This window comes from Priapulus caudatus, unplaced genomic scaffold, assembly GCF_000485595.1.
Source record: "Priapulus caudatus unplaced genomic scaffold, Priapulus_caudatus-5.0.1 Scaffold127, whole genome shotgun sequence".
NCBI classification, from domain to species: domain Eukaryota; kingdom Metazoa; phylum Priapulida; class Priapulimorpha; order Priapulimorphida; family Priapulidae; genus Priapulus; species Priapulus caudatus.
In genome coordinates this window covers 447,875-462,225 of record NW_014577188.1, presented here as the reverse complement: position 1 = coordinate 462,225, position 14,351 = coordinate 447,875, and the positions used below count along the sequence as shown (strand labels likewise).

General features: G+C 49.7%; 1 protein-coding gene across 4 annotated transcripts in view; it reads left to right on the top strand.

Annotated features, from left to right (window-relative positions):
• The window catches only part of LOC106805789, a 50,557-nt gene that overhangs the window by 22,834 nt on the left and 13,372 nt on the right, over positions 1–14,351 (top strand). For all 4 annotated transcript variants that reach the window (XM_014807521.1, XM_014807520.1, XM_014807523.1 and 1 more), the window contains 4 exons: positions 10,082–10,214; positions 11,840–11,975; positions 12,671–13,014; positions 13,636–13,793. In XM_014807521.1, the coding sequence (XP_014663007.1) occupies positions 10,157–10,214; positions 11,840–11,975; positions 12,671–13,014; positions 13,636–13,793 (696 nt within the window). In that variant the 5' untranslated portion in view covers positions 10,082–10,156. The remainder of the gene's footprint in view (positions 1–10,081; positions 10,215–11,839; positions 11,976–12,670; positions 13,015–13,635; positions 13,794–14,351) is intronic.

Here is a 14,351-nt window from a genome sequence, read left to right as displayed (position 1 = left end):
TAAAGGCATCCCCCGTCACCGCTTATGTCTCCCCCCCAGGCCCTCACCACCCGCTCGTAACTGCCTTGTATCTGTCGGTGAGCGGGTATGCACGTCTCGTGTCTCACTATGAAGCTTATATTACCTTCCCCCCTTCACTTGTTCTTCCTCATTTCCCCGTGCTTGTACACTGCGTGTATATGCGAGTCAGGGGGTGCAGGGTGGTTCCTCTCTCGTCCCGTTATGGGGATACACACCCCTAGCTTTCCTTCCCCTTTCCTTTCCTTTCCCCTTCCCCTCCCCTTCCCCGGTACTTGTACACTACATGCTAGTATGATAGATCAGGCGGTGGCCCCCAGTGTGGTTTCTCTCCTGTCTCACTATGAAGCTACAAACCCCTAGCTTGCCCTTCCCTTTCCTTCCCCCTCCTCTTCCCCTTCCCTTTCCCCGTGCTTGTACACTGCATGTATCTGTGAGTCAGGGGGTGCAGTGTGGTTTCTCTCTCGTGCCGCCATGGATCTGGATACATGCCCGAGGCTCGTGCGGCCTGTTTGTTAATGACGGGGCAAACATTTACGGGCGAGCGCGATAGCATGCTTACGACAGCCGGAGGCTGCGAGCTCATGATGATGTTTGCTGCGGTGATGATGTATGGGACATCCCTGCGCCCGCAGTTGTTACTATATAGTAAGACTAAGAGCAGTGGCTGTGGTGGTTATATCAGTAGTGTTGCTGCTGCTGCTGCTGCTGCTGCTGCTGATGTTGTTACTGTTGTTATGGTTGTAAGTTGTTGTTGTCATCGTCGTCGTCGCCGTCCGTCGTTGTTGTTGTTGCCTGCTGCTGATGCGTCTGTTGCTGCTGGTGTGGTGCTTGCTGCTGATCGGTGTTTCTGCTGCCGTGTGTGCTGCTGCTGGGGCTGCTGGTGGGAGTGGTGGGTTTGGTGGTGGTGGCGGTGTGGTGTAGTAGCAATATCAGCAGCGGGATGTGTCGTGGTTGTGAGGCTGCACAAGGTTCCCCCGTGACCCGGCCTTCCCATGGGAGGTGCCCACGCCGTCGCTTCCACCGAGCGATGTTAATCTTAGGCTCAGGAGGAAGATGAGGAGACGACGGGGAGGAGAGGACGAGGAGGAGGGAAGGAGGGGAGGCGTCTGTTACGCAATCATCACGCCACATAAATCATGGATAAGTAATCACTGGGGAGATATAACCGTAACAGTAGCAACAGCAGTAGCAGTAGCAGTAACAGTAACAGCTAACAACGCAGCAACAAAGGCAGTAGCAGGCAAGCAGACAGTAGCAGTAGCCAGTAGCTAGCTAGCAGTAGCAGTCGCAGTAGCAGAGCCAGTAGCATAGCAGCTAGCCAGCTAGCAGTAGCAGCTAGCCAGTAGTAGCAGTAGCCAAGCAGTAGTAGCAAGTAGCAGTAGCAACAAAAACAACAACAACAACAATAACAACAACAGTAGCAGCAGCAACAAAACAACAACAACGACAACAACAGCAGCAGCAGCACATCAATAGCAACCAAGCTTAGCAGAGAACCCTCTCCCGCACACACACGTGTAGGTTGGTGAAGCCCGCTTATAACTGCTGCGACCAGCTAGAGCTACTGCTGCTGATGGCGTGTGCATCGCAGGGAGATAGCTTTTATTAGATGAACCGCTGCGTTTACTCCGTGTGTGTATAGTAGACTCACACTTCGCATCCATTTAATTGCCAAATGTTGTAATAGTTAGTTTATCGCACTGATGTTAGAATGAAGCCACCTTCTCTTTTTCGCTATCTCTCTCCCTCTCTTTCTCTCTTGCTCTCTCTCTCTCTCTCCCTCTCCCTCTCTCTCTCTCTCTCTCTCTCTCTCTCTCTCTCTCTCTCTCTCTCTCTCTCTCTCTCTCTCTCTCTCTCTCTCTCCCTATTATATTTATATATATAATATATATATAGCTGACCGAAAGGCTTCTCTCCCGTCATCCTGTCCCCTTCTCGTCTCCCTCCCATCCTCTCCTTCTCTACCGTCATCATTTCCCCATCTCCGTGATGATAGCAGCTAGCAGCATCGTTGTGTGTGTGGGGGGGGGGGGGAGTGTAATCACCATCAGACCCTCGCTGTGTAATGTCGAGTATATGACGTCACGGGCACGATCGCCGACCGCTGGCGTCTGTGACGCGGCACGGGCGACACAATCACGCGTAATTTGTGAAGATGTCTAGATCTGCTGCTACTACTACTACAACTGGCGCCTCCCCTTCTCCCGCGGCCCGCCCCCGCGCCACACGCATCGTCTGCACTCTGCGCCATGTTTCAGTGACGTCACGTTGTAACGGCGAGACAATGCGGCGCCACCGTCGTCTGCGCGTGCGCAGGGAGGGGCGCGACTGTCGCTGCAGCCACCGCAAGCCTGTGCTCTTGTCCCGCAAGGCTTATGTGGGTTGTGTCGATTGCGATTGCAATTTAAATGTGATCGATTGCGTGTGAAACAGTAAAACATGCGGACTGTGGCAATTAATACTCGCGTGCAAATTCTAATCAGGCACAAATAATGAGATTGAAACCCGTTTCGGATAATACCATGTAATGATATTAACTATAACGCAGCGCCATATGGCACAAAGGGAGCGTATAGTATTTTATTTATATACTATTAGTATTAACCAAAGCTATACGTAGTATATACTAGGAAAATCTTAGTATCTGCGAGCGGCCGCAGTTACGTGATGGTGACAGCGACAGTGGCGCCACGCGTGGCAGCCATGTGAGATGTATTAGAACAATGACCGCCTGGGGTCGGCGATGACGTCAGCGATGTCTGCATGGTAGCTGTGCCAAACCTTCATGATCGCGCGCTTGCCTGATGATGATGATGATGATGATGATGATGATGTTGATGTAGATGTTGATGTTGATGTTGATGTTGATGTCAGATGATGATGATGATGATGATGATGATGAGTTGATGATGATGATGATGATGATGATGATGATGATGGAGTCAGTATTTGCGATGCTGATTACGACTATTCTGTATTAGCAGGGCATGATTCATTTGCGCTCACACTCCGCCGCTGCCAGCAAGCTAACTAACCTCGTAACCGATTCTCTCTCTGCGTCTCTTCTCTCTCTCTCATCTCTCTCTCTCTCTCTCTCTCTCTCTCTCTCTTCTCTCTCTCATCTCTCTCTCTCTCTCTCTTCTCTCGTCTCTGCTCTCTCTCTCTTCTCGTCTCTCTCTCTGCTGGCCAGCATGAGAGAGCTATGGTATGAGAATATGCCCATTTTGCGTCATCTTCAAAGCAGGGCGCACAGTGGAAGACAATGAATTAGTATGGATGCTTGCGATATTAGGGACGCGCCTAGTTTAGTCTTGGCTTTGACCAGCCGGATCGACTGCCGCCTTACCAAATCACGTATGCCACGCACACAGCGCGCGCGCACAACACGCCGACGTATATATATATATAATGTATGATATATATATATATATATATAATATATAATATATATATATATATATAGTATATCGTTCATCTTCTCTCTTATCTTATCTTATTATCCTTAAAGCTTAAATCTTTGTCTTTATTTTTATCTCGTCCTTTATCTTTGTCTTCTTTGTCTTTGTCTTTGTCTTTATTTTTTTTTTATCTTTGGCGGATTTATTATCTTTGTCTTCGCGCGTGCCTCTCTTTCGACGCGCGGCGCCTTTCTGCTCTCCCCGTCATGCCTCTCTCTACACATGCACGCATCCCCAAGACGCGCCCACACACGCAGCGCACGCACAACACACACACACACACACACAACACACACACACACACACACACCACACCGGCACACACACGCACGCAACGGCACGCCACGCACGCACGGCACACACAACACACACAGCTGTGCTGAGTGCCTATGGTCTCGGCACGCGCGTAGCATGCATGGCCACCGATGCCTTTAATAATTACAACGAACACGGCAGCATCAGCAGCCAAGCATTCAGCCCAGGCAACAGCAATAGAGGCGACAGCAACAGCAGCCAGCAGCAGCAATAGCGGCGGGCAGCCAGAAGCAATAGCGGGCGGCCCAGCATGAAGCATAGCAGCAGCAGCAGCCGCGGCAGCAGAAGCAACAGCACAGACGCAGCCAGCAACCGCGGCGGCGGCAGCACAAGCAAAAGCAACAGCACCAGCAGCGCCACCGAGCAGCAGCATAGCAGCATCAGTCGTGTAGAAATCACAGTAAAGTCGTGTAGCGATGATACCCACCGTCTGTCCCTCCGCTCCTTCCTTCCTCTCTTTTCCTCCCTCCCCTCATTTCCTCCCTTTCTTTCCTCCCCCTTCTTCCTTCCGCCCTCCCTTAAATATACGACCACATACGGCAGACACGCACAATGCACACACACACGCACACACAACACGCACACACGCCAACACACACACGCAACACACACACACACACACACACGCAAACACGTCGCGCGTACGCAAACACACCGCCGCACGGCTCGCACACAGCACACACCCACACACACACACACGCACGCACGCACGACGCACGCAAAACACTGCGCACGTGCGCAAACACACCGCGCACGCTCGCAACACACGCAACATGCACACACACACACACGCACACACACACGCACACGCCCACGCAAACACGCGCACGCTACGCAAACACACACGCACAACGCACGCAAACACGCGCCACGTACGCAAACACACCGCGCACGCTCGCACAACACACACCCACACACACACACACACACGCACGCACGCAACGCGCTGCGCGCTCACACACCGGCAGCGCTGATGTTTTAATACGCGTCGGTCAAAAAAGCAGATGTCGACGGAGCAGCACTGTGTGAGATGTACAGTGTAGAGGCTCATGTAGAGCGCGCCGTCGTCCTGTGTGCGTCACTTTGAGAAGCCCCGTGCAGCCTCGATGTATCTTTGCGGTAAATGACTTTTTTCTCATCTGCCTCTGCTATACTATATATATATCATCGAGATTAACTCACCTATTCAAATACTCACCACTATTAGCCACGTGAGTGATTTGCACGTTTCTTCCTGTGGCTCGCCAATATAATTGCGAGAGGGCGCGAGAGCAGAGCTAAGCCAGGGAAAGAGAGAGAGAGAGGAAGACGAGAGAGCAGAGAAGAGAGACCAGAGATGAATGAGCAGCAAGAGAGACGGAGAGAAGAGAGAGATAGCAGATTAGAGATAGAGCATAGAGATAGAGAATAGAGAAGAGATAGAGATAGGAGATAGAGATAGAGATAGAAGATAGAGATAGCAGATAGAGATAGAGATAGAGATAGAGATAGAGATAGAGATACGAGCATAGAGATAGAGATAGAGATTAGAGATAGAGATAGAGCATAGAGATAGAGATAGAGATAGAGATAGAGGATAGAGATAGAGATAGAGATAGAGATAGAGATAGAAGGGGATATATTGCTGCATATCAGTGACAGATGTGCTGTCGTGCGGCTTCGCTAAATTTTTAATTGTGATTTTAACTGCAGTTATTGAATTTTGCTGCTAATTGTGCGTGCGTTCATGTGCATGTGTGTCTCTGTGCGGCGTGGCGACCGCGTGCGTGCTGTGCACCCCACCGTGTGTTGTGCTGCAGTGTGCTGGTCCCGTCGTGGTACGCACGCGTTAACGACGGTTAGTCCTCACACATTATTTTATATACCTCGCCTATATGTTTCCCTCTTCGGTCTTTTGTCTGCCATCAAAACACTGCTAAAGCAGGTCTGATCGGACTCTCGGACATGATTGATTATTGATTATACACTCGAACATCGACGACGGAGAGTGACCGGCGGCTGGTCGCATGTATTTTCGGCTCCACCTTTATTGTCCGATTTAAATTTAGAGTGCGTCAAAATTATGTTGATGAGTTACGTTGATGTATGATGATTTATCGGTCCATCGGGTCGCATGCCACGTGTCGCGTGACACGTGGGACAACTATACCCCTTTCTATCTCTATCTCTATCTCTATCTCTATCTCTATCTCTATCAGGAGTGAATAATAATCGATAATAATAATATAATATAATATAATAGTACTCTATTATTATTCACTCCTGTCTTTATCTATATCTCTTCTCTCTCTCTTTCTGCCCCCTTTTAATCTTCTCTCTCTCTCGTCTCTCTCTCTCTCTCTCTCTCTCTCTCTCCTCTCTCTCTCTTTCTCTTCTCTCTCTCTCTGTGTCGCCATGATATCTGTCTCTATCTTCCTTTCTCTCTTTCTCGCTCACTCACTCTCTCTCTCCCACTCTGTTTCCTTCCCTAGAGCGCAAATGTGTGTGTGTGGTGTGTGGTTATCTACAGCCCCACGTTTTCTCTCTCTCCCCCTCTCACCCCTTCCCTGCCAACGAGCAGCCCTAACGAAGCACACATGCCAGCCTCTTGTATGTTAATAATTAATGAAAGCACGAGGGCCGGCGTCATCATCATCGCAACGTTTTGCGGCGACGATGCACGCATACGTATACTTCCCCTCTATCTACTTCGAAGATGCGCGCATCTCCGCATGCTGTCGTTCTGCATGCGCGTGCATATGCTATCCGAGCTCCACGTTTACTCAGTGCTTCGTTGCGTTCGTCAAACATTGTCATTCAAACATAATTAGCGCTGCTGTGTGCTTAGCGCTCACTGCCGGCAATGACTCGCGAGGAACCAGCCTAGCGAAGAGGAGGCTGAGCATGCGGCCCTACGTGTGGACCGTGAGTGCAGGGCTGCACCGTAAAGATAGGACGCGGGGGAAGCCAGCCTAGCCGAAAGCAGGAGGCTCAGGCTGCGCGCGTGTGCCGAGCGGGGTGCAGCGTGCTGACCGTAAAGCATAGGAGCGGGGAAGCCAGCCTAGCGAAGAGGAGGCTGAGGCATGCGGCGTGTGGAGTGAGTGCAGGGTGACCGTAAAGATAGGAGCGGGGAAGCAGTTGTGGCAGGAGGAGGAGGAGAGAGGAGCGAGGAGGAGGAGGCAGGAGGAGTGAGGAGGAGGAGGAGGAGGAGGAGAAAGAGGATGAAATTTCCGACTTCTCCGAGTTTTCTTGTGATAACGCATGGCGCCTCCCGGAGTAGGAGGAGGAGAAGGAAAGGAGGAGGAGGAGGAGGAGGAGGAGGAGGAGGAAGAAGATAGGGGCGAGAGAGTAGAGCAGATAAAAATGATGAGGGGGATATGGAGAAAGAAGCGGATGGGGAGGAGGAGGAAGGAGAAGAAGGGGACAGAAAGGGGAACAGGATGAGGAGGAGGAGGAGGAGACAGAGGCAGGAGGAGACGAGCGAGGAGGCAAGCGAGCAGGAGGCAGAGCGAGGCAGGCAGGAGGAGGAGGAGGAGGCAGGAGGAGAGGAAGGATAGCAAGAAAATAGGGGCGAGAGAGTAGAGCATATAAAAATGATTGAGGGGCTGATATGGCCAGAAAGGAAGCGGATGGCATGAGGAGGCGGGAGGGAAGAGCCAGAAAGAAGCGGACAGAAAGGAACAGGATGAGAGGAGGAGGAGGAGAGGGGGAGGCAGGAGAGCGAGGAGAGGAGGCAGGAGGAGGCAGGCAGGAGGAGGAGGCAGAGGAGGCCAGGAGCGCAGGCAGGAGGAGGAGAATAGAGGATGAAATAGCCGACTTCTAATGAGTTATTCTCTGTTGATAACGCATGGCCGCCTCCCGCTCTACCCAGACCTCCCCGTGGGCTCGTAGCTTCACGTCTACTGATGATAGGAGTTAACAGTGATAGGCTTCTGTCTCCTCATTCCCCATCACCAGCATCTCGCCCATCAGGCCGAATTTTCCCGTCGCGGCTCGAATTTCCTAAAAACACTGTTGTCTGTGCTGTGAGGCTGCGTGTTTAACCAGCTCCTCCTCCTCTCTCTCTCTCTCTCTCTCTCTCTCTCTCCTCTCGTCTCGCTTCGCTCGTGCAAAGCTTTCGCGTTACGCGTCTGATTTATTCTTAACGCCATACACGTAGCGGGCGACCAGGTGGCGTGCAGGTAGTGGAGAGAGCGAGAGAGATGCGATGAGAAAGGCAGGAGAGAGCGAGAGAGAGGCAGAGGTGGGAGAGAGAAAGAAAGAGAGAGAGAGAGAGCAGAGCGAATCGAGAGCGGCGGGAGAGAGGAGAGAGGAGAGCGGTTGGGGACGAGCAGAGAGAGAGAGAGAGAGAGAGAGAGAGAGAGAGAGGGAGAGAGAGCGAAAAAACGAGATAGCTATACATGTGCGTACATACCGAATTGACATTCGAGCTAAACAGGTGCTACTCAGCTATAGCATGAAATCAGATGTAGATAATATAATATAATAGGGAACCCTATCTATAGGGTTTCCTATTATAGATCTACTTCTGATGAGATGTAAACGCAGTGAGCTAGGTGTGTGTATAGACACCGACCGCTGCATATGTTAGGTAGCGAGGGATGAGTTGGGTTTCCGCAGCAGCACGCACGCACGCACGCACGCACGCACGCACGCACGCACGTCCCCCCCCCACACACACACGAGCACGTGTATGTGTATATGCAAGAGTAGATAATAACACATATTATTATAACGCACGTGTTATTATCTACTCTTGGTATATGTTAGGTAGAGAAGGTGGGGTGGGTGGAAGAAGGCCGCCGGTATTGGTTAGCATGTTATCATACACGGATCTCTGCACCAGCAGCCGATACATAGTGATACGTAGCAAGATAGCTTCCCCCCCGGTCATAGACTGAGAGATAGTCGAGGAGGGAGGAAGTGAGCGAGGGAGAGGGGAGACAGAGAGCGCGCGCAGAGAGAGAAAGACAAAGAGGGAGACCGAGCGAGAGTGAAGGACAGACAGAGCGAGAGAGAAAGTGAGAGAAAGAGAGATAAATAGAAATAGAGAGGAGAGAGAGAGAGAGAGAGAGAGGTAGAGAGAGTAAGAGCGCGAGAGAGAGGGAGACCGGGAGGCTTGATCAAGAGAGCAAAAAAGAGAGGATGTGTGAAAGAGTAAACGGATGTGACTGAGAGAGGTAGCGAGGGAGGGAGGAACTGAAGGAGGGTGGGTGGCAGAGAGGGAAGGGTGGTATGTGTCCCCGCATGTTTGCCATAGCGAGCGCGCCACTCACCGGACGTATTGGAAATGACAGCGAAAATTGGCAATTATCTAGTGCTGTGTTTTTGACGTGACGCGCGCATGATTCACACGATGAGTGGGAGTGGGGACTTCACCGTGTGCGTGTGCGTGCGTGCGTGCGTGCGTGTGTGTGCGTGTGAGTGAGTGCGTGCGTGCGTGCGTGTGCGTGTGGGCGTGCACACGCGCGCGTTAGTGCGATTGTGCTTGCGCGTGTTCGTGCGTGTGTGTGTGCGTGTATCTGCGTGTGTTTGTGCGCGTGGGTGTGCAGGGGTAGAAATTCGTTTGAAAATTCACAGGCCAGCCGGGCTTGTAGGTAAGGGATTTTACAGGCCCGCCAGGCAAATTTTACAGGCCGGGGACGGTTTTGCACGCTGGGGGTGGATTTTCTACGGGCCCGTTGGGCTTGCTAGTATTAGAAATGTCAGGCCCGAGCCTTAAAATATGGGCCCTTAGGATTTCGACCCATGGTGTGCTTGTGCGTGCGTGTGTGCATGTCTTTGTATGTGTAACGTCAACGCTTGCAGAGCAGGACATATACATATACTTCATACATATAGAGACTGCACATTTCCGCTTCAAAATTTGCCAAATTCCGTTTCGGAGATTACTAAATTCCACTTCAATTCCGCCTCAGCAAATTTCTACATTTTAATTCAGAAATAATTAAAATTAAGAGAAAACACTGATGGATGCCTGTTTTTTTTGTGTTTGTAGTTTTTTTTACATCTGTAATTTCTTTTGGAAGGTTAAAGTGATGAATGTAAGATAAGTTTTCATAATCATTTTGTGTGTGTTGGGAGTGATTTGAGCTGTTTTAAAGGTTATTTTTGTGTTTTGGGAGGTTATTTTTTGGTGAAACTGGTGATTCCGTTTCAGAGGGGGTGATTCCGTGATTTCCGTCCATTTTCCGTTTTCATGGAAATGTGCAGTCTCTATACATATAACGACGCTTTGTATTACTTTCCACGGTAATTTATGGGGGTTACCATAGTTCTAACATTGCCTCTCCTTCTCTCACTTACAGATTCGCGGCCAAGCAACCAGGATGCTGCGTAGATGAGGTCGGCGCCCCCTGGTGACTGACACACACACTAGCAGCATGAGTGTGCTACAGTGCTGCGTGCTGACGCTAGCTGTCGTGCTGTGCGCACTCACTGGTACGTAACCGCAACCTACACCCTAGCCCTTCCCACCTCAACCTACTCCTTGCATCCTCCCTCTGCCTCTGCCTTCTCACCTTCCCCCACTTACCCAGCCATAGTGCTGCATGTTGACACTAGTTGTCATGCTGTACTTATTTACTGGTATGTAATCTTATCACCCGTACACTCTGCCATCACTGCCTAACCGATCCTCTCTTATCCCCACCTCTTAACTCCACTCTACCATGCCCCGTGCACCCTGCCCTCCTCTCCACTGCGCTCTACCTCCATCACTATCCCCAACCTCCAATCTATCCTCATCCACCATCATATCAAGAGCGAATTAAGAAGCGTATCATAACCTTCTTAATACTCTCTTGATCATATCCCCCCCCACTCTTTACTCCCGACTACCAACTCATAAGTTCGTGTTAACCACCTACTACCGCAAATGGGGTCGTTGTCGTATCAGGTACTACAGATATGTACCCGAGGTAGTTTTTGGTTGTTTAGTATTATGTTTATATTTTTATATGAGGTATGTTTAGGGTTAGGGTTCGGGTTAGGGTTAGGGTTAGGGCTAGGGTTAGGGTTAGGGTACACTTCTGTAGTACAAGTCTGGTACACTTTGTGTATACATATATGTACCTCGGGTACATATCTGTAGTACCTGATACGACAACGACCCCTTCAGCCATACTACCACTCACCCAGCTGGCATCCACCCAGACTGCATTATATATATATATCTATTTTTTGCCAATCGCGATATTTATAATATTGCTCGGGGTTGTTGTTGACAAACACAGTGCTGTTGGTAGTCCGTAGAGCTAAAAAAGGACGAATGCTGTACCCTTGCATACCGTATCAATCTTTCCGATTGGCACTTGCATCATGTTTATAGCACAACATAGGCGCTCACGCAAAAAATCCTTTTCGTCACCGATTTTGTGTGTGCTGAAATTTGATCTAGCGCCCTTATGTTAATCAGTTTTTTAAGGAGATATTTTTTCTCCCCGCCTGCGTAGTAATTATACGCGTTCGATCACAAACAACTGCATGCTGGGAGAATTCGACAAAGAAAGAATTCCAACGCTCGCCTATCCATCTCTGAGATACTGGCCAGGGCTACCCTAGCGTAAACTGTCAATCACTACTAAACACTGGCGTGAGGCTGCCCGCACGTGTACCATTAATCAACGAACGTAATTAGGCATGCTGGAAGAAGCTGCAGTCCTTGACCATGGCACGTATTATCTGATGTTTCTAGGTGGGTGTAGATCTGCTAATCTAAGTTAGCTAATGATTAGCTGGTAAGCCGTCGGTGAATTGGCATGGTCGATATGTATTCGTGGAGTGGTTGGTGTGCATGCACGCACACGTGCGTGGCAGTGCATCTGTGTGGCGTAGAGATGGGGCCGCCATCTTGTGTATGTTCTTGTATATTGTGTTTGGTGCGACGACAGACCAGCTGCTGGTAGCGGCGGTGTACTAAGTATGTTCTTGTGTTTGTTGCGAGGACAGACCAGCTGCTGGTAGCGGCGGTGTACTAAGTATGTTCTTGTGTTTGTCGCGAGGACAGACCAGCTGCTGGGAGCGGCGGTGTACTAAGTATGTTCTTGTGTTTGTCGCGAGGACAGACCAGCTGCTGGGAGCTACGATGGACAGCCTGCTGTACAAGCCACGGGTCGTCGAGCTGTCTCCGCGCTGCGTCACCGTCAGCTGGGACCCCCTCGCATTCGTCGAAGCCCGCAACAGCACCTTGCTAGGTTACAGGTGAGCGAGCGTGCGAGCAGTTCTCGCAGGGGGCGCCACGTGTCAGCACGCTGAATTTGTGCCACTCCGGTAGTTTTATGTGGATTCGGTTTCATAATTAATAATTAATATTACTAATTATAACTCTAAAAATAATTTCTAAGCAAATATTTATAATAAGTCTAATAATTAAGTGAATAAATCAAAGAAGTGACCACAGTCAAGTGTAGCACTGTTGTTCTGTATTGGTAAACTGTAAATCATCGTTGAAACCCAAATCTAGTCGACTGGGATATATATCAACTGATCTAAACTTTACTTAAATCCAAAGTTTACACCTCATCTCCTTACACAGTTGTATAATAAAGATTGTATATGAGTGCAGACAATAACGATGTATAACAATAATAAGGTTAGAGTTGAATTGAGCTTCTAGCACAAAATGGCTCTACCGTCAGAACCATTCATGGAATACCTGATTACACAATCTTGTAGTGCTTAAGATTAGCACATAATTAAAATTCGGTGAACATTGAAAAACATAATGATTATCCATGCTCTAGCATGCGTCATTTATTACACAGGCCATGATGTTGCTGCCTTTTGTCGAAAATTGTAATTAGCATTGGTAATGTTTATCGTTAACGTGAATAATATTAATTTCATTAGATATCAAAATTAAAACTATGCGATGTCTTGCGTTCTTCTCTGCGCAGAGCAAAGTACCAGCTGATCGAGAAAAACACGAAGCCTAAGCTGAGGGAGACGTCGTCGTCGCCGACGCGGGATGAGGATGAGGAGCGCGAGCGGGATGCTGCCGACATCATCAGCCGGCCGAAGCGCGCCAAGAGCGATGCTGGCGGTAACAACAACAATGACGGCAAGCGGCGGAGGAACAAGAAGAAGAAGTCGAAGAAGAAAAAGAATAAGAATAAGAACAGGAACGATGCGTCGGCGGCGGCGGCGGGAGGAAAGCGTCGGAGGGTGGGGTGGACGATGGACGACGAGTGTAGCGGTGGAGCGGAGATCAACAGCTGTCACGTCTGTAACCTCACCGCCGGTGAGTCATCGTTAACTATACAACAGTAGCAGCAGCAGCTGCTGCATGCTCCTCCTTATCTTCCTCTTCCTCCGCCTCCTCCTCCGCTTCCTCCCCTTTCTCCTCCTATATTTCTGCTTACCACTCCACCAGCTCATGTTTCTGCTCATATTTGCCTTCCTCTTGCCCCTCCTCATTGTCATTATCCTTTTCCTCGTCCTGTGCTTCACCTTCTACTGCCTCCTGCTCATCGTCTTCCTGATCCTCTACTTCTTCTCTTCCTCCGCCTCCTCTTTTTTCCTTTCTCTGCCTCCTCTTCTTTTTTCCCTTCTCTCCCTCCTCCTCTTCTTCTCTTCCTCTCCCTCCTCCCCTTCTTTCCTTTCTCTGCCTCCTCCTCTTCTTTCCTTTCTCGGCCTCCTCCTCTTCTTTCCTTTCTCTGCCTCCTCCTCTTCATTCCTTTCTCCGCCTCCTCCTCCTCTTGTGCTTGACCTCCTTTTCCTCATCTTCCTCTACTTTGGGTAGTCTCCTCCTGTTCCTCTCATTTTTGGATTAAACATCCAACGAGTTAGCAATTAAACTTCCTCCGAGCTAGCGACGTTGATACTTTATGCTGTTCTCGCCTTCTCTCCCCCTGCGGCACAGACCACAAGTACAAGTTTCGTGTGGAGGCTAACTACCAGACGGGCATGCGTGTGCAGAGTGAGAGCTCAACTTCCCTCGTCGTTGGCCTGCCGCCTGAGCAGCCCTACATCACGGCTATCACGCCCGTCGACCACGAGACCCTGGAAATCACGTGGCAGGTAGGCACGCACGCACGCACGCACGCACGCACGCACACGCACACACATAAGTAGTTATGTGACGGGGTGTGTGTTATAGCGTGTTGCGTCATGTGATTTCATGCTGTCATTTCATATCATTTGTAGATACCGTTTTGAGTTCGTAATGTACTGTCATGATATGCTTTTGGTATCATATACCTGTATTTTCTCTATGTGTCATGAATAATTTTAGAGCGCATAGCAGAGTTTACATATCTTTACACACACAAGCACAGGGTTTGCTCGTGAATTAATATACAATATTCTATGTTTATATATACTAGCGGGATACCCGGCGTTGCCCCGGGGAAATCAGTGGCGTTACTCAGTTGGTGACCGCTTGGTTGAAAGGAAAATACCCCAAAAAATCGAACTATCTATCTATCCTTTCATCCATCCATGCATCCATCCATCCATCCATCCATCCATCCATCCATCCCATTCCATGCCATCCCATCCCATCCCATCGCACCAAATCCTATCCCATCCTATATCCCATCCCATCCCATCCCATCTCCCATCCCATCCCATCCCATA